The 25,196-nt window shown below is 40.8% G+C and overlaps 1 protein-coding gene across 36 annotated transcripts in view; it reads left to right on the top strand.

The window, feature by feature from the left end:
• Nucleotides 1–24,723, top strand: part of RIMS1 (regulating synaptic membrane exocytosis 1) — a 463,443-nt gene extending 438,720 nt beyond the window's left edge. For all 36 annotated transcript variants that reach the window (XM_082474132.1, XM_082474094.1, XM_082474131.1 and 33 more), the window contains 5 exons: nt 14,122–14,260; nt 16,716–16,828; nt 20,249–20,350; nt 20,988–21,127; nt 22,382–24,723. In XM_082474132.1, the coding sequence (XP_082330258.1) occupies nt 14,122–14,260; nt 16,716–16,828; nt 20,249–20,350; nt 20,988–21,127; nt 22,382–22,600 (713 nt within the window). In that variant the 3' untranslated portion in view covers nt 22,601–24,723. The remainder of the gene's footprint in view (nt 1–14,121; nt 14,261–16,715; nt 16,829–20,248; nt 20,351–20,987; nt 21,128–22,381) is intronic.
• Nucleotides 24,724–25,196: the final 473 nt, after the last annotated feature.

The following is a 25,196-nucleotide window of genomic DNA, read 5'->3' as shown; positions in this document are numbered from 1 at the left end:
GAGGCCTCTCTGACAACCTGTGTTTCTTACCTCTTAATTTTATAAATGCAAAAGAAAAGAGATGGCTGTTAGCACCTCTGAATTAACTTTCTTCTGAAAATTTTGGAGTTAAAAAAAAAGACAACAATTTCCAAATTTATAGCTTCAAAAAGATTGATCCCAGTGCCTCAGTTTTCTTTGGATTCTCTGCTTAATCAAATCTTGGCAAATAATGCTTTCACATACTATTAAAACTCCGTAGAGAAATACCCAAGTATATGAGGATCATAAACCAGACATCACAGTATGTGCTGGCACATCCCGTTTTATTCTACGAAGTGTAAATTCTGCTGCCCTGCTCTTACGCCACCCGTTTCCGTGAGGAATGTTCTCTCTGGGTCTATAGTGTCCCAACATTGTGGAGATCACCAACCAGGGGGACAGAGCGGCGAGTCTTCAGAGAGACGCACACCCAGTGATTACTATCTGTTGTGATGCACGTCTCCTCCTTACTTCCCCCCTCCCAAGTTTCCTGAACTGATGGGATGGAAAACCTTGAAAGAGACCAGGATGTTGTGACTCCCACAGACCTCCCCTGGGGGTTTATCATCAAAATTTATCGGAAGTGTTCCAGAGTCTGATCAAAACTCCGTATAAAAATACCCAGCAGATTTTTTTCTAATGATAATCCTTCAAGTGAATCAAAGAAAGGTTTCCCTTGTATTATGAAGCGTGAGACAGTTTTATCCGTGAGAGACTCTAGGCTTGGGCCTGATCAAGAAACAGAAGCCCACATACCCTATGTCACTTAAAAGTTATAAACCAAGCTAACGAAGTGCTCAATAAAAGGTCTTTTAGTTTCCTACCTTGACGGAAAGATCTTTGTAATGACCTAGGAGGTCAAGTTTCAATTTAGAATTCCGACTGTGCAGAGTTCTGTGCTTGGCCGTGACTCATCTCCTGCTGGGACCTCCACCCGCCCCCTTCTGTTCCCACCCGTTGGCCCTGCCCTGCCCTGCCCCCACCTGGACTTTGGGGCGTCCACATTGGTGGTGCTGTCATCCTTAGGAGGCTGGACCCCAGAAAGATACATGGGCTGGCCCCAGATGTGGGCTCGGGGCCATCTGGGTAGGAAATTCTAGGCTCCCAAGGATCTGGAGGCTTAGTGTAGAAGGGGGCACGTGGGCAGGTGGGTGGGCACATCCTCTTGATCCCCGAGGAGGGAAAGACTCGATCCACTGTGAAGGGCCAGGGCCATAGGAGGGACTGAGCAGGGCCCTGGAAAGCACAAATGGAGGATTTAAGGGTCCTACTGAGATGATCTTTTCTTAGTGCCTAGAATATCATAGGTTGTACTTAACTATACTGATTAACTCATTTTGTAATTTGATCTTTGTCAGATTTTGTTTGATATGCAGACCCTTTATATCCATCCCATCTGTTAGGAAATCACGGCTCGTGCCGCTGTGATAAATGTGGGTAACTAAAAAGGTGGGAGGGAAACACAGATTCCTCTTCGCGTGAACTTTGCCTTCAAGAGCTAGTTAAACCCATTTTATTGTGTCCCGTCTCTCTGGACAGTATTCATTCCTTCCTTTCAATAATTGTCTTGTAAGTTGTTCTAAGTTTATATGTCCCTCCCTCTGTACAGAGGCGCACAGACACATGTGCTGCCTGACTTTCCGCTGTGGATTGGGAAGGTCGTAAGCCTGAACACAATTAATTCCTGCTCTGTGGCCGGTTCAAGCTACACTGAGTCCCCGAATAAGAAACTACCCAACTGCCCCATCACCCACTATTTAGGGTGCCTGATGCTCTGACCTTGAGGTTCAACATGGGGCCCTGTCCGTCATTGGTGACTGGTTACATAGGACAAGCCTCCCCGAGATCAGCTGTACCCCTGGCTCAGACTCTCTCAGGAATTCCCACCTGTCTCTTTAAGTTGCCCTGCTGGGTCTCTGAAATTCCTGAACAGAATCTCAAATGTGCCCACGTAGCTCGTATTTCAAATCAGACTATCCGGATGTTGATGAAAATCCTTCCAGTTGGTTGGAAGGAACGTGGTGAGAAGCAGAGAACCTACTCTGTTTTATACAATATAGAAAAAAATTGACTCATGTCCTTTGTGATCTCAAACTCCCTTTTCTGCCCATAATAACTAGTGCAGTAAGGTCATTGCCACACAATAATTAGGAACTTCGTTCGTGCATATTTGTTTCAGAATATTAAGCTACTAGGAAAGGACCCCTCTATGTACTGTATCCTGCAGGGTACCTGACACAATGATGATATTAACGTTATTTATTGCTAGATTCTCCCCCTCTAACCCCACATTCTCTGAAACAACACAGAGAAGAAAATTTTCTACTAGCTCTGTTGTTAGAAGAGGAGCCTTATTGGTCTGAATAGGAGACTGTCAAGGGTCGATTCAGTAACTCAAGTCTCAGATCTAAAGTTAGAGAATTGAACGTACTCTTCACAAAACTACTATTTTATCTTTGTTTAAATCCACACTGATTTTATTTAGAATACTATGTACTATGGTACAGGATAGGCTGCTGTAACAAGACACCTGCAAATAAAGTGGCTTAATCAAGACCCTCACGTAATAGTGCAGGTGGACCATCCCATCTGGGGCTGGCCCAGGCTCTGCCAGATTCAACACATGCTCCCATACTGAGGTTCAAAGTGGCTGCTGCAGCTCCTACCATCATATCCCCATTGAGAGGGGAGAGGGGAAGGGAAATGTGGCCACGCCTTAGCTGGGAGGATGGGGGAAGTTCTATCACTGGAGAAAAGGGTAAGGATGGATACTTGGGGCATGAATAGTCTCTGTGACATGTTGCCACTTACTTATGCTTCATTCTAAAGAGCATTTTTAGTTAAATATGTGAAAGATACAGAAAGCTGTGCTTTGAGTTGAACACGGGGAATTAGAGTTATTCAGCTTGGAGACCTAGTCTATGCAGAATACCTTGAGGTCTTACAGTGTAAGAGTGGTAACTTCAATAGTGCTGGGCACCGACCCTAGAGCTTTACCTGATCGTCTCATTTACTGCCCAAGACAATCCCCCCAGTTCATAGAGGAGGAAAGGGAGGCACTGAGAGACTAAGTAAGCCGCCTGCAGGCTCAGAACTAATACGGGGTGGGGCTGGGACCTGAATCCAGATGGTCTGACTCCAGAGCTGCCCCTCAGACCATTTCCGATCCAGCCAACGTGGAGTGTATTAGGCTGCCTTTGGAAACTGGAAGAGAGGAAAGATTCCCTAAATAGTAATACCTTGAGTTTAAACATTTTTTTTTTTAAGAGAAAACCTGAAACATGCAATAAAGCATTTGCTTTTTGGTAGGTTTCAGCCTGAAGTATTGTTTTATTTTTACAGTCAGGATGGCAGATAGTTAAGGAGCTATTCTAGGTTTACACTCAATAAGTGAAATCCAGCTTCAATTAAGGTGTTAATTTAGAACAAAGAAGAGTTAAAAAAAATAGATTTGATCTAAATGTGATATATTTTACTCCTGGGCAAATAAATCTGAGGCTTTATTTTCTAAGCATCAAATTGGTTTTTTTTGTTTTGTTTGGTTTGGTTTGGTTGTGGGGTTTTTTTGTCTAGGAGGACTTTTACTGTATTTGCTCCTTCTTTTTTTTAAATGTTTATTTTATATTGGAGTATAGTTGATTTATGTTGTGTTATTTCAGGTGTACAGCAAATTGATTCAGTTATACATATACATATATCTATTCTGTCTCAGATTCTTTTAGGTTGTTACAGAATATTGAGTAGAGTTCCCTGTGCTCTACAGTAGGTCCTTGTTGGTTATCTATTTTATATACAGTAGTGTGTACAGGTCCATCCCAACCTCCTAATTTATCACTCCCCTGCCTTTCCCCTTTGGTAACCATAAGTTTGTTTTCTATGTCTGTGGGTCTATTTCTGTTTTGTATATAAGTTCATTTGTATCGTTTTTTTAGATTCCATGCTTAAGTGATACCATATGATATTTGTCTTTCTCTGTCTGATTTACTTCACTTAATATGACCATCTCTAGGTCCATCCATGTTGCTGCAAATGGCATTATTTCATTCTCTTTTATGGCTGAGTAGTATTCCATTGTATATATGTGCCACGTCTGCTTTATCCATTCATCTGTCGATGGACATTTAGATTGTTTCCATGTCTTGGCTATTGTACATAGTTCTGTGATGAACATAGGGTTGCATGTATCTTTCTAAATTATAGTTTTATCTGAATATATGCCCAGTAGTGGGATTGCTGGGTGGTATGGTAGTTCTATTTTTAGTTTTTTAAGGAACCTCCATACTGTTCTCCATAGGGGCTGTACCAATTTACCTTCCCACCAACAGTGTAGGAGGGTTCCCTTTTCTCCACATCCTCTCCAGCGTTTATTGTTTGTAGACATTTTGAGGATGGCCATTCTGACTGGTGTGAGGTGGTACCTCATTGTAGTTTTGATTTGCATTCTCTAATAATTAGTGATGTTGAGCATCTTTTCAGGTGCTTTTTGGCCATCTGTATGTCTCCTTTGGAGAAATGTCTATTTAGATCTTCTACCCATTTTTTGGTTGGGTTGTTTGTTTGATATTGAGCTGCATGACCTGTTGGTATATTTTGGAGATTAATCCCTCGTCAGTCACAAATAAATTTGAGGCCTTATTTTCTGAACATTGAGTTGTTAATAAACAATTTAGGCATATCCATGTAAAACTTCAGACCAGGGGTCCCCAAGCCCCGGGCCACAGACCAGTACCTGTCTGCGGCCTGTTGGGAATGGGGCCGCACAGCAGGAGGTGAGCGGTGGGTGAGGGAACGAAGCTTCATCTGCCTCTCCCCATCGCTCCCCATCGCTCCCATTACTGCCTGAACCCCAGCCTTGTTCCCGTCCACACCCCGCCCCAGTCCATGGAAAAATTGTCTTCCATGAGACCGGTCCCTGATGCCAAAAAAGGTCAGGGACCGCTGCTTCAGATCACTTTTTAATCAAGACAAGTTGCAATAAGTCCATCCCAGTATTAGGGGCTTAATTTCATCCTCAGACAAATTAGGTGATTATTTATCCCCAGGTGCTTTAACTTGTATTTAAATCATCACATTTATTAAACAAGAAGATGACCTTATACAGTATCCACTCCCTAGATGTATTGGTTTGCTCAGGCTGCATAACGAAATACCACAGACTGGGTGGTTCAAATGACAGAAATTTATACTCTCACGGTTCTAGGGGCTGGACGTCCAAGGTCAAGGTGCGGTTTCCTCTGAGGCCTCTCTCCTCAGCTTGCAGGTGGCCGTCGTCTTGCTGCCTTTTGGCATCGTGGCCTCTCTGTGCGTCGTGGTCTCCTCTCCTTGTAAGGACACCAGTCACATGCGATTAGGCCCTCCTTAGGGGGCTGATTTTAACTTAATCACCTCTTTGAAGGTCCTATCTCCAAACACAGTCGTACTGTAAGGAACTGAGGGTCAGGACTTCAAACTATGAATTGGGGGCAGGGGGTGGGGAGTGGGGACGCAGTTCAGTCCAGGCCACGGACACACTTCGGGAAGATGGAGGCTGTGAAATCAAGCGGTTTGCAGCAGTGAGGTGTCCAGCATGTGAACGCCCCTCCCTGACGCTTCTGGCCAGAACAGGTTGTGGGGCAGGTGGTGTGTTTCTGTGACTGGCCACCTCTTTACCTAAATATTTGGGAGGCAGCCTTATTAAGTTTAATACGCAGATTATTTAAAAGCCCATCTTGGACTCGGTCTTGCTCACGTTTTCACCAGCTGGGCAAGAGGAAAGGCTGAGGTCGCAGTAGCAAACGTTTTGCTGGAAAGCTCAGTATGGTGAGTGGACTGAGCTGGTCTGACGGCAGGTGTTCTGGGCGCTCAGAACGATGCGGGCTTCTCACCAGAGAACAGCTGTGAGCCACAGATGGGCTGGAAAGCAAAGGTCAGGGATCAGCACGGACCAGCCCCTTTTCTAAAGCCGTATCTGCAGAGAACTTAAGGTGCATGGCAGCAAAGGAAACACCTTGCCTCTTTCGGGTTATGGGAACGGAATAAGAGAGCTTGGCTACATCACTGGGAAAGACTGGAAGAATTCTGAAAATATCATCAAGGGCACTTATTCCATCCATCTCACAAAAAGATTCTGAACGATCCTACTTTTAGCTTTTCAAGCACTGTGTATCTTTCATTATAAACCTCTTCGGAAAATGGGAAGAGGAAAGAGAAACAGTAGACGTTATGGCTTGTAGGATTAAACTGGAGAATGAATGAGGGAAACCACAAAAGTCCAAAAACCCTCATGCGATGTTCTAAAAATGTTCTTCAGACCTATGAAACTTTTACAAGTTGTACTTATCTTGCATGGGATGAAGTATAATCAAGAACCTTGGCCCAGCACAAAAAGAACATTTTTGTTTGTTTGTTTAAAAATTGCCCAAAAACCCTACTATGGCACTGTTGGAACCGACTGCCTAATAAAACTTTCCGACTATGTGGTCACCGTGACGCTGAAAGCATCTGACACCAACAGAATTGCTGGGTCTTCTCTTGTAAAGAATGGTCTCTGTAGACCTGTGTTGTTTTGTACATAATAAAAAGTACACACAACTGTGTGTGGTTAATGTTGGCACTGGGAGGACCAAGACTTTGAGGTCAATAAGAATCAATACTAATATAACATCAATACTAATATAACAGCCTCCCCAATGGTACCAAACCATGCATCCTAGAGCATCAGGTCAAGGCCACGTGAGGGCCTTCCAGGCTGCACCCACCACTCACTGAACTCGGGTCAACCTGGACATGCCTCCATCTCAAGGGGCGGTGCTCCCCATCACCTCAGGACCTTTACATATGCTGCTCTCTTAGCCTGAAATATAAATCCCCCTTCACCATCGGCGTGGAGTTAAAATTTCCTTTGAAAATCCCTTGGATTCCAACCTGCGGTGTCTCAGGGAGTCCAGTCCCGTCAGTTGGATTGTTTTGCTGCTGCTTTGTTTGCACAGCTGATGAAGTAGTTGGTTTGTGTTTAGGCAGCCGATCTTAGAGCTCATTATAAACTCTGGAATTCTCCTCAGGAACTGAAATAAAGTGAAGGAAGAGAACATCTGCATTTCCCACCTCCTGATTCTGCTAGGTTACGTGCTCATTCAGGGGCAGAGCAAGCCGCAGACCCCCCCCCCCCCACTGTTTAAGCTGTTCTCTCTCTTGCCCTCTCCTCCTCTCTCTGCATTATTGAGTTTACGTAAGGTAAATACTTAAAGCCAAATAGATATAAAATAAATCCTCCGTGTTGCACTTACACTGAATCACAATTAAACATGTACTTGCCAGTCTCTCCTACGAGGCCAGGAGCTGCTTGGAATCAGGGCCTCTTTCCTTTCCACGTTTACATACACAGCACTGGCCTGAAGCACTCAGGAAACAGTTCCTTGAATCAGTCAATAAAGGAGTGAATGAACAAAACGTATCAGATTATCCACAACAACTTTTCTGTTAAAAATAACTGAACTTTGTCACTGTACGTATAAAAAAGTAAATCTTATCGCTGATCTCAGTTGTTACTTTCAGGGTCACCAAAAGGTTGCACTTACTCTGTAGGTTTCTCTGTGTGACTTGACAGGACATTATTACTTTTATCTTTTGGACTCCAACTGTTTAATCCATTAGGTGATATTCTTTTACTGATTTTTCCAGTTAATGGATGGAATTGACTATTCGTTTGGCATTTGAGACTGCTCTGACTGAAAGATGATTTATCGGACATGATCTGTCTTTATCCACCTCTCCAACCAATAATATTAGACCCGGAACTGTTGTGTTTCATCCTGTGCATTTGTCGATTCCCCTCTGCATAGAAACAAGCTCTGATATCACACGTCTTAAAAAATAGACAACCTGCTCTCATCCTGTGTGACTCTCCAGATACTGTCTCTCAATGACTGCAAACCTTTTGGAAACGGTCCAGGCGCCGTTCTGCAGCCTCACCTCTCGCCCTCTCTTCTGATTGATGGTTCCCCTCAGGCCCCCAGGCCCCCTCGAAATCAGCGATACCCATGGAGGCAGGCACTGTCGTCGTGTCTGTGTGTCTGCTCCGCACTAAAATTCTAAGTAGTAATCGAGCCTTAATTATTTTACTTCCTGGAACACTTTACTCTTCTGATTTGTGCACCGCGACACTTACCTCTTTTTCTCCGAACCTTAAAAGGTCTTCCCTTGGAGACCCCTTAGCAGCCTTGATTTTCTTCTGGACCTTTAAATGTGGATATACCCCGGGCTCCGCTGCGCTGCCCCCCTGTTAAACCCTGGCGTCGCAGGTCTTTATCCCACCTGTATGCCCATGCCCGTGCGACCTGTCTGTCTGTCTGCTACCTCCCCACCTCTCCAGCCTTGAGCTGACCCTCGTGCCCTGACTTGTACATCTTCTTCCTTCTTTGCTCTCCACGCCGCTCTCTCGGGGACCCCTCGAACGTCCACCAGAGAACTCAGAATTACGACCCCCTACAACGAGTTCCTCTCCCTTTCCAGTAAGTGGCACCGTCGTCCAGCTAGTTATCCTAACCGAAAACCTAGACGCCCCTGATTGCTCCAGTTTTCCTGGACCAGAGCGCGCGCGGGCTGTCAGCTCCACCGCAGGACAAGCTCGAAGCCCCTCCTCGCGCATCTCTGCTGCCCCCCCAGGCCGCAACCGCGACCCCCGTTTTCTCTCTCTTTAGGTAGGAAAGCTTCCCCGTCCCCTGCTTTTTCCACCCCTACTCCTGCAGTTCATTCCCACCCAGTAGCTCGAGGGGCCCTTGGAGAAGGGAGATCAGACCGTGACCCTCCCCTTGGCTTCCCAACAGGGTCAGCGCGGATTCCCCGCGGCCGCCCAGCGGGGCTGCTCCGCCAGCCTCTTCCCCGCCATCCTCTCCCCGCGCACGTCTCAGACCCGCCAGGGGAGGTCAGGCCCTCCTCAGGGTCTGCCTCTAGCTCCTCTGCCTGGAATATCCTTCCTTCAGACCCTTGCGCGGCGGCCTCCTTTTCTACAAGTGGCCTGCCCTGCCCAGCTGATCAAAAGGAATTCACTCGACTGAGACACGCTCTTCTTTACTTTTTTACGATGATTACCAGTATCTAAAATTATCATTTTTTAAACGATAATTTATATTATCTTTATTATATAAGTTATATTAATTTATGCTATCTTTATTTTTTAATTGAAGTATGGTTGATTTACAATATCATGTTAGTTTCAGGTGTACAGCAGAGTGATTCAGTTATACATCTATCTATCTATCTATCTATCTACCTATCTATTCTTTTTCAGATTCTTTTCCATTATAGGTTATTATAAGATACTGAGTAGAGTTCCCTGTGCTATACAGTAGGTCCTTGGTGTTTATCTATTTTATATATAGTAGTGTGTATATGTTAATCCCAAACTCCTGATTTATCCCTCCCCCCTTCCCCCTTTGGCAACCCTAAGTTTGTTTTCTATGTCTGTGAGTCTGTTTTTGTTTTGTAGATGAGTTCATTTGTATCTTTTTTCTCAGAGTGCACATATAAGTGATATCATGTGATATGTGTCGAAAATTATCATGTTACCCGACCTGTTTCAGTTATTTATGGTATGTGATATCCTGTCTTATTACTGGTGTAGCTCCAACACCTAGAACGATGCCTGTTAGATTATAGGCCCTTGGTGCTTAATGAGTATTTATAGAATGAATTAATAAGTCAGTAAGTTGTTTCTAAACTTAGCATCTCTAAATATGAAAAGTGAGAGTTCGTATCTAAATAGGACACATTTTGGAACATTCTGTGAGAGAAAATCTGCTCTTCCAAAGCATGTGTAAAATACTTACCCCCAATAATTGGATTTTACTAATTTTTGTGTGTTTGTGAATGTACAAGTTTTCTAATCCTTTTGTTCTTTGTATAGTACTTAGGACAGAAGTTTCAGGTCAAAGGTTCCATGACATCATTTGATAACAAACTTCATGTCTTTATCTGGTTAATGATTCTTCAGTGGATACAAGTAATTTTTAAATACTGGTGGTATCTTTAACAGACAGAACAGTATTTTCTAATATTTAATGGTTTAATACATTATACTGGCATTAAAAATGACATATGTAACATATTTATGCTATAATTATAGCCTAGAGAGATGAATACAAATAATTATATACACTTGTATAGAATGTATGTGATTCTAACAATGTTTTCAAATGAACTTGTAAGCCCTTATGAAAATGTATACGTGAAAATATCTGTGTAGCTAAACGATTGTTCTGTTTGTAAAATTAATCAGATCAGACGCTGTGTTTTCCTAAACTGTGGTATAATGGAATGATCACAAGACTGTGGTTCAGAAAATCAGGTTTCTCATCCAGCTTCTGGGCTAACGAGGGCGATGGTGAACAAGCCTTTGTTCCCACTAGAATGTAAGCTCCATCAGGCAGAGGTTCGTGTCGGTTGGGCTCACTGCTGTATCACCAGCATCCAGAAAAGGCAAGGACCAGTGCAAGTGCTGGACAGATATTTGTTGCATGAATTTATACTTCTCCAAATGTACAGTTTCCGCATCTATAAAACAATGTTCCTTCCAACCCTTACATTCCGGATAATAAGAGAGCCCTTTGAATATAAATCAGACAGATTCATGGCTGGAATTGTTTACCCAGCTGTTACCCGGGCCTTTATGCAATTGTCTAGTGCATCAAAACTCTTTGTGATGAATATTTATTAACATGAGTAAGACGAGAGATATGGGTCCATGATTGCCATCTTCAGAAGGACTAAAACAAAAACTTCAAAATTAAAAACTATTATTCAAATCCACCAAATTAAATAAGTATAAAAGAAAGTTCAATAACCAACCTCTTAAATGGTGGTTTTGCAAAGTGTGTAGCACTTACGTTTTGAAAGCTATGAAGGTTTAAAGCTGCTGTAAGGATTTGGGGACACCCTGTAGATACACCTTTCTTTGAGAAAACTTGATATCGCCATTAAAAATACAAATTGGTAAAGAACTCTTCACTTTTAAATTTTTTCTTTTCATTCATTGAACAAATATGTCATGACAACCACGTGTAACAGGTGTTAGGAAATGCGGGAGAAGCCAGACTCTGACAGCCCCTCCCCATCATCTGGATGGCCAGGCACACAGAACCTCCTGGCCGGACTCAGGATCAGCACCGGAAACACTGCAGAGGAAACCTGAGGACTGGGGGCTGCTGACCAGACAGCGGCCCCTCCTGACCGCCGTCACTCACAGCCTCCCCAGAACAGCCGCCAGGACCAAGCCAGCCATGGGGGCCACCGTCCAGTCCCTTCACGTCCTCCAGACCGATGCTTGATGAGACCCTGACCCCCTTTTTAATAAAACCATTGCTGCTCTGTCCCCGACGCTCTCCATCCCCCTTCTCCTGCCTATTTTTATCTGTAGCACAGATTACCAGGCCTCTTATATATATTTGTTGATGTGATCATTGCCTTGCTTGTATACACACACGTATGTAAGCTCCATGATGGCAGAAAATTTGTTACTCATCAGTGTATACCCAGCACCTAGAACAGTGTGGGACACCTGGTTGGTGCTTAGTAAATATTTGTTGGATGGATGGATGCATGGATGGGTAAATAAATGAACAACTGAATGAACAGATACTCTAACCTGAACCCCTTGCAGCTGATTCTCTTAACTGTTTCTCTCCAGTTTTCAGTATTCCCCCACCATATAGATTTAAAATTTGCCCTCATTTTTCTAGCTATCAACCTCATTATTTTCAGTAGAATTTGGTGTTCTACCCTCGTTTATTGCCTCAGGCTGCCTGGAGTAAACATTTTTCACGATTCTAGTTGGCTCACTTGGGTAATACGCCCTGGGAGCTTGCCCCTTCCCCTCAGGCGGGGTGCAGCCAATATGCACGCAGGGAGGGAACATTGCTCTACACGGTGACTTCATACAGGAACTACATCTAAGAAGGAGGCACAGGATACACATAAATAAACACCCAAACTAAGCTAAACAGCCCCCAGAGTGGCCAAAGGTGAAGTCCCTGCCTTGAGTAAGTGTACAGATTCTACAATGACAAGTCCAGTGGGCAACACAGAGACCAGAAAGAGGACAGGTGGAGAGTCCGGAGCCATAGGTGAGAAAATGGGTACATCCACGGGAAGGTTGGCAGGAGCACAAATTGCTACAAGGTTTCTAAACGGCAAGTTAGAAACAGTTAATAAGATCAAACGGATTCCTCCCCTTTCACTAGCATTTCAACTTCTAAAAATTTATTCTATAACAACTCCTGTAACAACTGGAAACATCCCAAATGCTCATCAGCAAAGAGATGGTTTAATTGTGATGCCACATAACCATACAATGAAACAGTACAATCTTCAAAAAGAATATAGACCTGTTTGTATTGTATGGTAATTGTGTTAAGTGGGATGAGAAAATGCCCTTTCTTATGAGAGCTGTGATTTATACCACTGTTCTAGATACTAAGGATAACGGTGAGGAATATTCCCCACGTCCCCCTCCTTGTAGAAATTAAATTCAAATTTGGTGAAACAACAACAAACAAACCAATGAAGCTTTACTAGCAGATGGAACAGCGTCATGAAGAACTATAAAGCGTGGCAAGGGGATAAAGAGTGACGAGGGTCAGAAAAAGCCTCTCTGCGGAGGTGATGTTGGAGCAGAGCCCTGAAAAAACAAGAAAATCAGAAGCACAGACTGAGGGCAAAGGGCCCCGAAGCAGCATGCTTGGGGTGTCCAAGCAAATGCAAGGAAGGCAGAGTTGAGGGGAGGGCAGTGACCACGTGGGATGGGGGGAGGGAAGGTCTGAAAGGCAGCCAGGGACCCGATCGTATGCATTTTGGAGTCGTGATAACAGTTTGGACTTTCTTTTAATTTTGATTGATAAACCATCAGAAGATCTTGAGCAAGGGAGTGACATATTCCAGTTTACTGAGCATGGCTGATATATAGAGAATATTCCACATTGAGTCCATAGGATATAACCCATGCCATCTTTTATTAGACAACTTACAAAAGTGTTGCATTGACCCAAAATGAGAAGAAAACGTTCAGTTTTCATACAGTTGATTTAGGAATGTTTTTAGGCATCTTCTTCACAGGGGTTTTATGAGGACTGAGAAGGTTATGTGTATACCCATATGTATGTATTTTATGTATGTGGTTATGTACATAGAGCGTTTTTCATATATTATTCATGGGTATTAAATGATACTATGTGAAAATAAAATGGAAAGAAAATGAGAAATGCGTATAGAATGTGTAGGTAGAAAAAGCATGGCAGGTTGTAAAAGTCTAACAGTTTGTCTAACCTTTCGATATTGCTCGAATCAAATAAATGTTTTAGAATTCCATATCCTTGCTATGAATCGTATACTGGCTAGTGCATTTCAAAGGGGCTCAAGAAAGTTGCTCTGAACTTAGAGTTTATCAAGGAAATTATCAGCCAGTATGATTCACAGTGCAAAAAGAGACTCAGCCCAAAACTGCGGTCAGAAGGCTACAGCTGGGTCGAAAGGCCATGCATAGCTGGGAAGCCTGGAATTAAGATAGTACCTGTTCTGCCTACATAGGTAACCTCTGTGTCATGTCAGATGAGATCATCTATGTTACGGTGTTGCAAAAATCATTAAATAAAGTGCTGCTTTTTTTTTCTTTGCGAGGATTGCCGATACCTGGCAGTACCAACACAGCGGTATTTTTCACGCTGAGTTCCAAGTGCCTCTTCTCCTTTAAGGGACATGGTCCATCCATTTAGGTTTGTCCCTATGCAGTTGGAGCATCCCAGATTAGAAGAAACCCGTTAGGGTCCACAGAACAGTTCAGTGCAAAATCCAGTTTTTCACTGAAGTTGACAACTTCAGCAGCAGTAATACAAGGAGTGCATTTTGGCTCATTGGGATACAGGCAGCTGGTCTACCTTCCGCCGCTACCCCCTTGGCCAAAGCATCCTTTGGCAAAGAGATTTAACTAATCAGAGTATTCTCTTAGACACTACTTTTCTGCGTAGATTTTTATTTATATGCATAATTAACTATCGTACTTGCAGAATCAATCGATATTCAGGGGGAATCGTCTGAAACAAACTTAGAGTTTCTTTCACTCTCTCCTGTCAGAGTCAGGCCACAAGAAGTTAAAAAGCACCATCCAGAGAAGCACAGAGACGGGAATGGCAGCCGAGATGAGAAAGATGGTGAGACAGCCGAGCCGGGAGTCTACGGATGGCAGCATCAACAGTTACAGCTCCGAGGGAAAGTAAGTGGCCTCTGCACATCCGTGTGGCCCGGGGCCAAGGGTCCTGTAGTCACAGGGCAGATAACAAGGTCCCCAGGGTGATCCTGCAGCTTCTTTACACAGCCAGGAGGTCAACCATCCACTTGAAAACAGCCTGACCTCTCTGGATACACACACACACACACACACACACACGGACACACCTCTGTACCTGGTCACACAGACATTTCAAAGGGATGAAGAAATTGGCGGGTGAACGTGAATAAACTGACTTCTATCATCCAGAAAATCTCAGAATAGTCCATGATCAGATGCTTATTGTAGAAATGCCACATTGAATGGATTCTTTCTTACGGTAAATTCATTGTCTGGCCCAGTTACCAAAATCTGAATTAAAACTTAGAAGTGTGGAACTAAGTGCCCATATTCCTACTTTTCTCCAAACTATTTTGGGCTCTAAGTTGTTGTAAGTCTAACGTTCTCATAATAGCAACTTAAAATTTCTTGTTTTTAAAACATAACGAATTCATTTTTACCTTAGGAAAAAGAGCCCAGGAGCTATCTGCTTCATTGTTTTTCTGATTAAAGAATTTTAGTCAATCCTGAAATTAATTAATTTTGAAAAAATATAACCAGATTTTTGTTTTGGTTACTTGACATGATTTTTACCATTTCATATAGGTCTTGCACAAAACCTGCATTTTCCTATGCTTGAGAATTTTTCTGGTAAAACTGAACTTTTACTAAGGTGATAGATAACAAGTAATTAGTATCCTACAGTGGGTTACTTGGGGATTGACCATGTACAAGTTTTCCGTAATTATTTATTACCATTCAAATATCTTTTACCAATCTAATATTAACAATTTATTTTATTTTCCTGGCATTTTTCTATTCTGTTCAGAAAATGAAGTAAATTCTGCCAAGTTAATGTTCATGATATGCTTTCCCATTCCTAAAACTAGTGAATCCCTTTATTTGCTCCAATGAGTGATATGCATACTCCCAGCAAGATACAGCCAAGAACAAAAATCAGCAGGCATGATGTTATGTAGTTAAACTTGCTGACAAAATACCAATATTTGCTGAAGTATTATGAAGCAATCTGCAAATAGAAAACTAGAGACACTATTTTCGGATATAAAAATTAACAAATCTAGATTGGGATTGACATATACACACTACTGTATATGGAATAGATAACTAATAAGAACCTACAGTATAGCACAGGGAACTCTACTCAGTACTCTGTAATGGCCTATATGGGAAAAGAATCTTAAAAAGAGTGGATATATGTATATGTATAACTGATTCACTTTGCTGTACACCTGAAACTAACACAACATTGTAAATCACCTCTACTCCAATAAAAATTTTTTAAAAAGTAAAAATTAACAAGCCTAATAATATTTACCTCCACCATGAATAAGCCACTTAACCTCTCATAGATTTATTTTATAGTCTCTGGATGGGATAATAATTAATACCCTATCTAATTCCTTTGATTGTGAAGAAATAATATGTGTGAAAGCACACTGGAAACAATCAATCCTTATAGAAACCTGTTTATTCCAAAAAATACTTATTGAAGTCCAACTATGTAACAAGCCTGGTTCTTGTTACCCAGGAGATGTCAGTAAACAAGAGCACAGTCACTGCTCTGGGAGAGCCTGTAGCCTGGGGCTTCAGGCAGTCCTGGTGTGGTGAGAAATAGACGTACGTTAACCAATTCATTTCCATTTGAATTAAATAAAAATCTCAGGTAATATGAAATTTTAATTCTTTCAGAAATGAAGAAATTAAACATTTTGATTTGTAAATAAGAACTTGTACTATACTATAATATATATTCAAGAAATTATTAGCCATTTCTTAACATTTAGCGTTAATGTTACTTAATACTGATGAACAATTATTTATGTATTAGTTCATGACATAAAATTTTGCGCCTTGTATCTTACGTCAGTGATACATTTATGTAGGGATTTGTATTTGTAAAGTGTGCAGAAAACTTACTACATTGAAAACTATAACTGAGCCCTCCTGAATAGAACATCAGGTCTTTTTTTAAACTTTTTATTTTTTATTGGAGTATAGTTGATTAACAATGTTGTGTTAGTTTCAGGTGAACTTATGGTTACCAGGAGGGAAGCCCGGGAGGGATAACTGGAAGTTTGGGATTGACATGTACACATTGCTATATTTAAAATGGATAACCAACAAGGACCTACTGTGTAGCACAGGGAACTCTGCTCAATATTATGTAACAACATCAGGTCTTAAATTGATCGTTTAGACCTTTTCGCCATCAGTGCTGAGCTTCATGGGCTTGGTTCGGAGGAAATGCAAAGAATCAGTAAGTAAACCGATTGCCTAAGTACTGTTTGATTCATGATCAGAACTTGTCATCTAATGGAAACTAATGAAAAGAATTCTAGAAGATCTAATGTCTTGATTATTGTCCTTTTGCTAATAGCTTAATATTTCCTGGAGTGAGACTAGGAGCGGATAGTCAATTCAGTGATTTTCTCGACGGACTGGGACCAGCCCAGCTTGTTGGCCGCCAAACCCTCGCCACCCCTGCAATGGGTAAGAATAATTTTTTTCTGTAGGAAAACTGATGTTTCATGGTTGATAAGATCATTTAAAGTAGCATAATAAAAAAATAATAATAAAAAAATAAAGTAACATAATAGTAATACAAGCGAGACGCAAGATTTTAGCTCAGGTGTTGCTGGTTTCAAATGACTATTCTAATTTCTAATGCATTTTTCTAACTTGAGATATGCAAAATGACTAAAGTTAGTCATTAATCTCTGAATTAGCAAAATTCTGTTAAGATAGAGAGTCTACAGTAAATCCAAATGTAGGAGAAGGGTAGAATTTTATAGCACGGAAAAAACGATGGATTATTCAATAAAGGAGATTGGCGTAAGTGTCTAGCTATGCAAAAAAATATTAATGAAATTACCTCCCTACTTCAGAACTTAAAAAAATAATGTTTTGGGGGCTTCCCTGGTTGTGCAGTGGTTGAGAATCTGCCTGCCAATGCAGGGGACACAGGTTCAAGCCCTGGTCTGAGAAGATTCCACATGTCACGGAGCAACTAAGCCCGTGCATCATAACTACTGAGCCTGTGCTCTAGAGGCCGCAAGCCACAACTACTGAAGCCCGCGCGCCTAGAGCCCGTGCTCTGCAACAAGAGAAGCCACAACAATGAGAAGCCAGCGCACCACAACGAGGAGTAGCCCCTGCTCGCCACAACTAGAGAAAGCCCGCGTGCAGCAATGAAGACCCAACGCAGCCGAAAACAAATTAATTAATTAATTAATTTTTTAAAAATTGGATTCAATTGTAAAGGAGAAACGGGGTGGAGAAAGACACTGGAAAATACTGAAAATCACTTAAGTTAATGTTTCTATACTCTTGGAGTGGGAAAGAACTTCCAGGTCAAAGCCAGATAAACTTCTACTAGCAAAATATGCCATATATAAAGTTTAAAAAGAGGATAAATGGAGAAAATTATATGCAACATGTGAAATAGATGTTTCCTGAAGGACATGAGATTCCAGCTTGAAAGAACCCATAGAGTAGTCAGCAAAATGCATGAGAATAGGTCAACACAAAGACATCATCGTGAGATTTTACAGCACCAGAGGTTGATAGAATACCCCACAAGTTTCCTAAGAGGAAAAATAATTTTATGCAGACTATCAAAAATCTGCTTCTCATTGGACTCTTCAATAATAATACTGGAATCCAGAAGATGAGCATTGCCTTCGAAATTCTGAGTAACAATTGATTTCCAATGAAGACTAAAATAGCCAGTCAAATCATCAAGTAAGTATGAGGCTAGAATAAATACATATTCAGACAGGAATGGTCTCAAAACATTTTCCTTATACCCAACATTGCTCAGAAAGCTATTGGAGGATATACTTCAACAAAATGAACTAAGTGAATGTAAAAATTGTGAACTAAAAAAGAGGAATATGACATCCAGTGAATAAATGCTTCCACACAAGAGAGAAATGGGTGGGATACCCAGGACGGTAGTGAAGGAAAACGTAATAAAACAGCTGCAACGGGCTTTGTAAGCAGCCTGTCCAAACTGTATCAATAGCATGTCAGATTCGTAAGACAAAATCTATAGAATACCTAATGTGCTTGATTTTATGGAAGAGATAAACAACCAGGAGAGAGTAAGGGGTTGAATCAGTGATACATCCATAAAAATGTCAGCAAGGGCTTTTTAAAAGACACTTAGTGGGTGTAGGGAAAAAGAAGAGTGTCCAAGAAATAAGAAGTAATCATGGTACTCCAGTTCACTCGGCTACAAATAATGTTGCCTAATCATAATATAAATATTAATATTGGGAGAAGAGAATGACAGAAAATGTCAAGTATATGGTGGGAGTAGGAAGCAGTGAGAGAGAGCAAAATTGGGGGTCAATAATGATATCTAAAACTGAAGAAAAAAAGGAAAATATATGTATGGTATTTAGAGATAAGGATGCAAATGCCAAAAAGTAAAAAATAAATCAGTTAAAATACTGAGAATTTTGAAAACAGTGACCTTTGGAAGGCAAGAGGTTGAGAGAAAGGCCGGGAATATTTTATACTAATAACAAGTCTTAGAGAACAGTTTGACTCTTTAAACTATGTGTGTATGTGATTAAAACAAAAGCAAAAACCCAAGAGTCCAGGAGCTAAGGTCTGAAACAGAATTATTATAAACAATAAACGATAAACTAATAAACAATCCAGAACCACAACATTGATCAATGGACCAGGCAAGTAAAAGGAATTCACAACTGAGAAAGTAGAGATGATTCAACCAACTAAAAATAACTTAGAAATAATTATATTTAATATTTTCAGGGATAAAGTATCGTATCATTCAGAAGAAGTGGAGCATCTTATAAAAATAGGTAAAGGACATGAACAGGCAATACAAAAGAAGGAATAAAAACTTAAAATATTTAGAAATATGTTCAACCTCCCTAATAATCAAAGAAATGCTAATTATAACTTTTTGACTGTCAGATTGGCAAAAAGTAGGCATGTTGCTCATAACAATATTAGTGGGCTGTGGGAAATGGGAAAGACAGATTCTTCTGGTCACAGTACAAACTGGCACAACCTTTCTGAAGGATGTTGGCAATACACATGGCATTTTTAAATGTCCATTCAATTAGACCTAACAATTGAAAATCTGGGAATTTATGCTCAAGAAATAATTGACCAAGGGTGCAAAAATTCTTTATAAAGCTGTTCATTCTAATGCTGTTTATGATGACAGCAATGTAGATAACCTATATTTCCATCCAGAGGGATCTGGTTAAATAAGTAATGACATGCCCATTCAGTGGTTCATACAGTCAATAAATTGAGGATGTATGGTCATGATGGATAGATAGATAGATAGATAGATAGATACACATATAGTTAGAGAGATAGAGATGGATAGATTGATACATATAAATAGTGATAGAGAAATAAGGAAGGAAGGAAGGAAGGAAGAAAGGGAGGGAGGGAGTGAGGAAGGAAGGAAGGAAGGGAGGAAAGGAAGAGAAGAAGGAGGAAAGAATGAATGAACTTGTGAAATTGCTAGGATATTTACCAAAACATTAATGGAGGTTTTCTCTAGATAATGGAAACACAGATAATTGTACTTTTTATTACGAAGTATTATATAATAGATGACATAAAGGATAAGAAATCTTATTAGAGTACAAGAATCACTTAAATACTTCAGTATTGTTGCAGTTAAGTAATTTATAAACTAGTATGAGACTCTTGTAAGTTAGATTAGCACCGGAAAAATGAAGAGAAACATTTCAAAACCTGATTTGGAGGTAGGGAAAGAAAATGGGGTAGGGGAGCTCAAAATATTAGTTATTTATGAAGATCATGAAGATCATAATTTGGAGTCTCTTATGGACCTCTATTTTTTTAACTGCATGTGACTGCAAAGAAGCTGAAACATTTTGCTTCTTCCACTCACAGGTGATATACAAATTGGAATGGAGGATAAAAAGGGCCAATTAGAAGTTGAAGTGATTAGAGCACGAAGCCTCACGCAAAAGCCTGGTTCCAAATCCACACCTGGTAAGGAGCGATGTTACTGTTTGGACAAGAGAGTCTTACATGGGCAAAACCTCAAAACATTTGCTGCATTTGAATTTCATATGCTCTATTTTGCATTATCTGATTGACTAACAAGGCAGCTTTTCTAGTTCTTTGATTGTGGATCAAAGAAAAGCAGATCATAAAAGTGGATCTGGGTTTTCCTTGCACAATTATTCTGTCAGGAAGTATTAGGAAGAGTCTTGTATTAAGACAAAGTTTAGTTAGGATGGCTTCTTAGCTATGTCAGTTATTTATTTTTCTGCCCATTTATAAATGCGGGATAAAAATTCAGCTCTAATCACAAAAAGGATGAGCTTTTAGATATAAAATGAGCTTTAAGATATAAACCTGTTTCGTATTGCCAGCCATAAACCAAGTCAGTCAGAATCTTATGATAACTTTGCATGCATTTACTTCAAAAGAGGAAAATGGCTTTAGTGGTAACATATGAGTTTTAAGGGATAGAATTTATGGAGCACTGAAAAGTTTAAATGGTTTAAATAATCAATGGGAAACTTTCAACAAGCATCTCCATTTGTCTAAGGAAGCATTCTCTAATAAAAACAATTTAACTTGAAGGATTAACTTCTTATCTGTTAATGTTACCTTTGTTCAGCTCCATATGTCAAAGTGTATCTTTTGGAGAATGGGGCCTGCATAGCCAAAAAGAAGACAAGAATTGCACGAAAGACCCTTGACCCCTTGTATCAACAGTCCCTGGTTTTTGACGAAAGTCCACAGGGTAAAGTCCTTCAGGTCAGTAATAGCTGGTTTGACTTTTTACACTGTAACAGGCCCATTATCCATATCAACATTGAAGAGGTGGTCCAACAGGAAGAGAATAAAGTCCAAATTGTTCATTTATAATATACGTAATATATAGTATCAAAATATCTTTTGGTTCTAATGGAAAACAAGATTTTAATTTTCACTCTCCTTTTCTTCTTTCTCTCCATCCTCTCCTTTTACTTCGGCTCTATTTCCCACCCATTTCCTCTCCTAGATAGATAGATAAATAGATGATAGATAGATAGATAATTGATAGATAGATAGATAATCAGGGCAACCAATGCTAATACTAGTTTATTGAGCCAGACATGGGATTCAAAGAGGAAGAAAAGAAAGGACCAGCAAACATTCAGGACGGGTTGAATGTCAGGTGCATTGTTAAGTGCTTCCTTTTCTAAATGTTTTGACCATGATTATTCCCATTTTAAAGATTATGTCTGAGGATCACAGGGATTAAATAATTTGGCAAGGTTACTCAGTAAATTGAAAAGGCAAGATTCACCATCCCTGCCTGTGTAAAGCAGTTGAGTGAGTTCATTTGGGAACCTCCCCTGGGGATTAAAGGGTTGGAAACAGAACCTGGCGCAAGTGTAATGGAAATCTTACCTGACACCAAAAGGAGACAGAAGGTGGTAATTGTCAGTGAGCTCACTGACTTATTAACGTTCTGATCAAGTCAAAACTGTCAGGCAAGTCCTCAAGGGCACCAGCTTACAATTATTGTTCAACTTGCCCCTTCACTAACAGGTCTATAATATAAAAGAAATTTAATGAATATTCTCATCCTTTGTACATACTGCACCATCCACGCACGCCATGGTACAGGGAGTTGGGTTGTTTCGCCCTCCTAGCTTGCACACATTTTCATTTGTATATCTCTGTGGCCCTGCACTTTGCTTACTAGATCGTAGTTGCTAAAGACGGTTTTGAATTTATATATACATAAACGTGTGTATTTATTTTTAACATGGTTTATGTAGACAATACCCTCATTGACTAGGGAAACGTGATTTGCATTCCATCACATCTAAAAATCCTGGTGAAGTGTCTCTCGGAGTACCTGAAGGATAGTACCTTTTTATTATTATACCTCCTTGGTCTTAGTTATATTCATTTCCCCCGCTTCCCTCACTGGCTCACTTTTACAGAATAGTTTGTTTTCAACTGTTCACACGTGAAGGAGAGAAGCTCAGGCTTTACTGCGGTTGTCTGTCTCTGCAGGTGATTGTCTGGGGAGACTACGGCAGGATGGACCACAAATGCTTTATGGGCGTGGCCCAGATCTTGTTGGAGGAACTGGATCTTTCCAGCATGGTCATCGGCTGGTACAAGCTGTTCCCCCCGTCATCACTGGTTGAACCCACGCTCACCCCCCTGACCCGCCGGGCTTCCCAGTCATCTCTGGAAAGTTCCACCGGGCCCCCCTGCATCCGGTCCTAATGAACTCACACCAGTAAGACTCTACCTTCAGGATAATAATCTGAACCAGATATTTCATGATCGAAAGAATGGTTGGAGACAGACAATCAACTTGTGTTTTGCCGGTAGTCGTGTTTCAATAATATGTCCCTATCGTTGTTTAAAACCTGGCTTCACATGACAGAACAAGGCAGTTGTCAAATACAGGAAGTTAATGTGCTAGTGAGAATCACTGATGCTTCTGACAAATGAGAGAGGGGAAACTACAAATTCAAACACACACACACACACACACACACACACACACACACACACACACACATCCCAAATTGAACTGGAAACTCTCACTCTGTGAAAAGCTGTATTTTACCTGTTTTTTGCACAAACCGCAAGCAGTGTTATTTCCCTGGGGTTGACAAGTTTTGTTTCTTTGTGTGTTGTTTGTTGATTTCGGTTTCTTGATTTGTTTTGTTTCGGTTTGGTTTTCACTGTATTTGTTATTTCCACTCGTTGTTGGCTGTGGCATGACAGACAGGCCTCGTGATATTTACAGAGACCCTTCCTTTCTTTTTCCAAAAGCACCAAAAAAAAAAGGGCTGAAGCAGTCTCTGTAGCATCTCCGCAGAGTGTGTACAACAAGACAAGATGAGGCCAATGCAGGGTTTCACTAGCTTTCGCTTTATAATCCTTCCAGGTCTTATGTGTCTTATGGTCTTACCCAGAAAACAAAAAGATATCTTCCAAAAACAAATAACCACAGAATCACTTTTTTTGAGTGAAGCGCATATCTGTTTGCATTCTAAAACATTAATTTATGTTTTCCACTGTTTTGCATGGAATACTTTTACAGAACCGAGTCTGCAGCTAGTGCTGGGAACTAAACTGACAGCATCATGGTACCTTGGAAACACTCCTGGTAATGCCTTTTCCTTCCTGACATCCAAAAAAAAAAAAAAAAAAGCAAAACAAGTATACACTCATGTGTACAAACCATATGTTTGACTTCCCAAAATGGTGACTAGAAATGGATTTGAGCCTCAGACACTTTGAGCAATGCCCCGGCTCCTCAGCCATGTCTCCGTGTAGACACACCACCTGTTCTGGAAAGAGCAAGGTATGGGCTGTTAATATTCCACTGGAAATTCCCGTCAAAATATTCTGCACTAAACTAATGTTTTTTATCCAATTTTAATTTACATTTCTTTGAGATTGATGCAAGCACAAAGCTTGATTTTTTTTAATGCAGAGTATCTTACTTCTGGGGGGCGGGAAATGAAACAAAGTCCAATTTCAATTTGCATTTTCTTCATCTGAGTTTTTCTCGGCCTTGAATTCCCTTGTGACCTTCTGTATATGTGCTACCAACTGCAGGCTCTGCAGGTGCATTGAGATCTTCTCCCTCCTTTTATGGGTCCCTCCACTTTTGTGATTTCACAGATAGAGCAGCATGACTTGGAACTGTTCAAAGCTGCATGCACGTTTTGTAAAAAAAAAAAAAAGAAAGAAAGAAAAAGCAAAGAAAAGAAACAAAAGGTTATTTAATAATGTATGTTAGTTCCACATAGGCCAGCTTGTATGTTGCATGTACTTGTACAGTTTGCTTGTTAATTACTCTACTGAAATAACCAAGAAATCTAAGCCATCCATTTTTTGTTATAGACATTTTGCAGGTTTCAGCCAGACTCAGTCTGTGAGTCGGGGGTGAAATGTCTATAGATGGACTTTATTTTTTACCCTCTGGAAAACGTGATGTAGTATGGACCAAATTCCTTCTAATAAATATTTTGGTGTAGATTCCTCCTGTGGGGCTGTAACACATGTAGACACTGTGTACACATAGATTTTAATCCATAGACATACTGCCTGCACCAAGTGAATTATTTATTATTTACACACGCCAGAACGACCTGCCCATCGTTCCCAGGGCACAGATTGACCACTGGTCACCATGCTGAGCAGGAAGGACTGAAGCATTGGTGTACTTCTACTAGATTCCGTTCTGTCTTAGTGGCCAACAATCAACTGATTCTAATTGGGTAGTATCTTTCTATTTTGACCACTTGTCTTAACACTCCCCTGTGCTTTTAAATGAACTTCCAACTCATGTATGTAAACATGTTTAATAAAATTTACTTTTCATGTCAGTCGGCAGCCATCTGTGTTCTGTGTTTTGCCAGATATTCATTGTGGGTTCTACGGGGCAAGATGGGAGCCAGATCACAGGACGGGAGGCGGGGTTTATCACCTGCTGGGGGCACTTGACTTGTCACCACACCATTTGTGTCTTAATCTCCGGCCCAAAGGGTACTTTGCATCACGTACAAGTTTTCACTTTGTCAGCCTAAGTGAGCACATGACTATACTTCTGAAAAGTGGCATTATTAAAAACAATAAATCTCAGTAAGAATCAAATGGAAGGTTGTTTTTCTGCTGCTGTTTAAGTGTGCTGTTGTCCAGTTGCGGAATCATTTCAAGTACGATGCAACATGTCAAAAATATTAATTCCTGCATCTCTCGTGGAAGTGTCTGGTTCCTCTTTCCGTCGGTTCCTTCTGGACCCCTGACCGATTTGTAGAACTTTGCCTTAGAGTTGGTCAACTTAACCAACCAAGCAATT

The sequence above is a fragment of the Balaenoptera physalus genome (assembly GCF_965194825.1).
Source record: "Balaenoptera physalus genome assembly, chromosome: 9".
Taxonomy (NCBI): domain Eukaryota; kingdom Metazoa; phylum Chordata; class Mammalia; order Artiodactyla; family Balaenopteridae; genus Balaenoptera; species Balaenoptera physalus.
The sequence above is the reverse complement of the archived record's forward strand: the minus strand, read 5'-3'. Positions and strand labels throughout refer to the sequence as shown.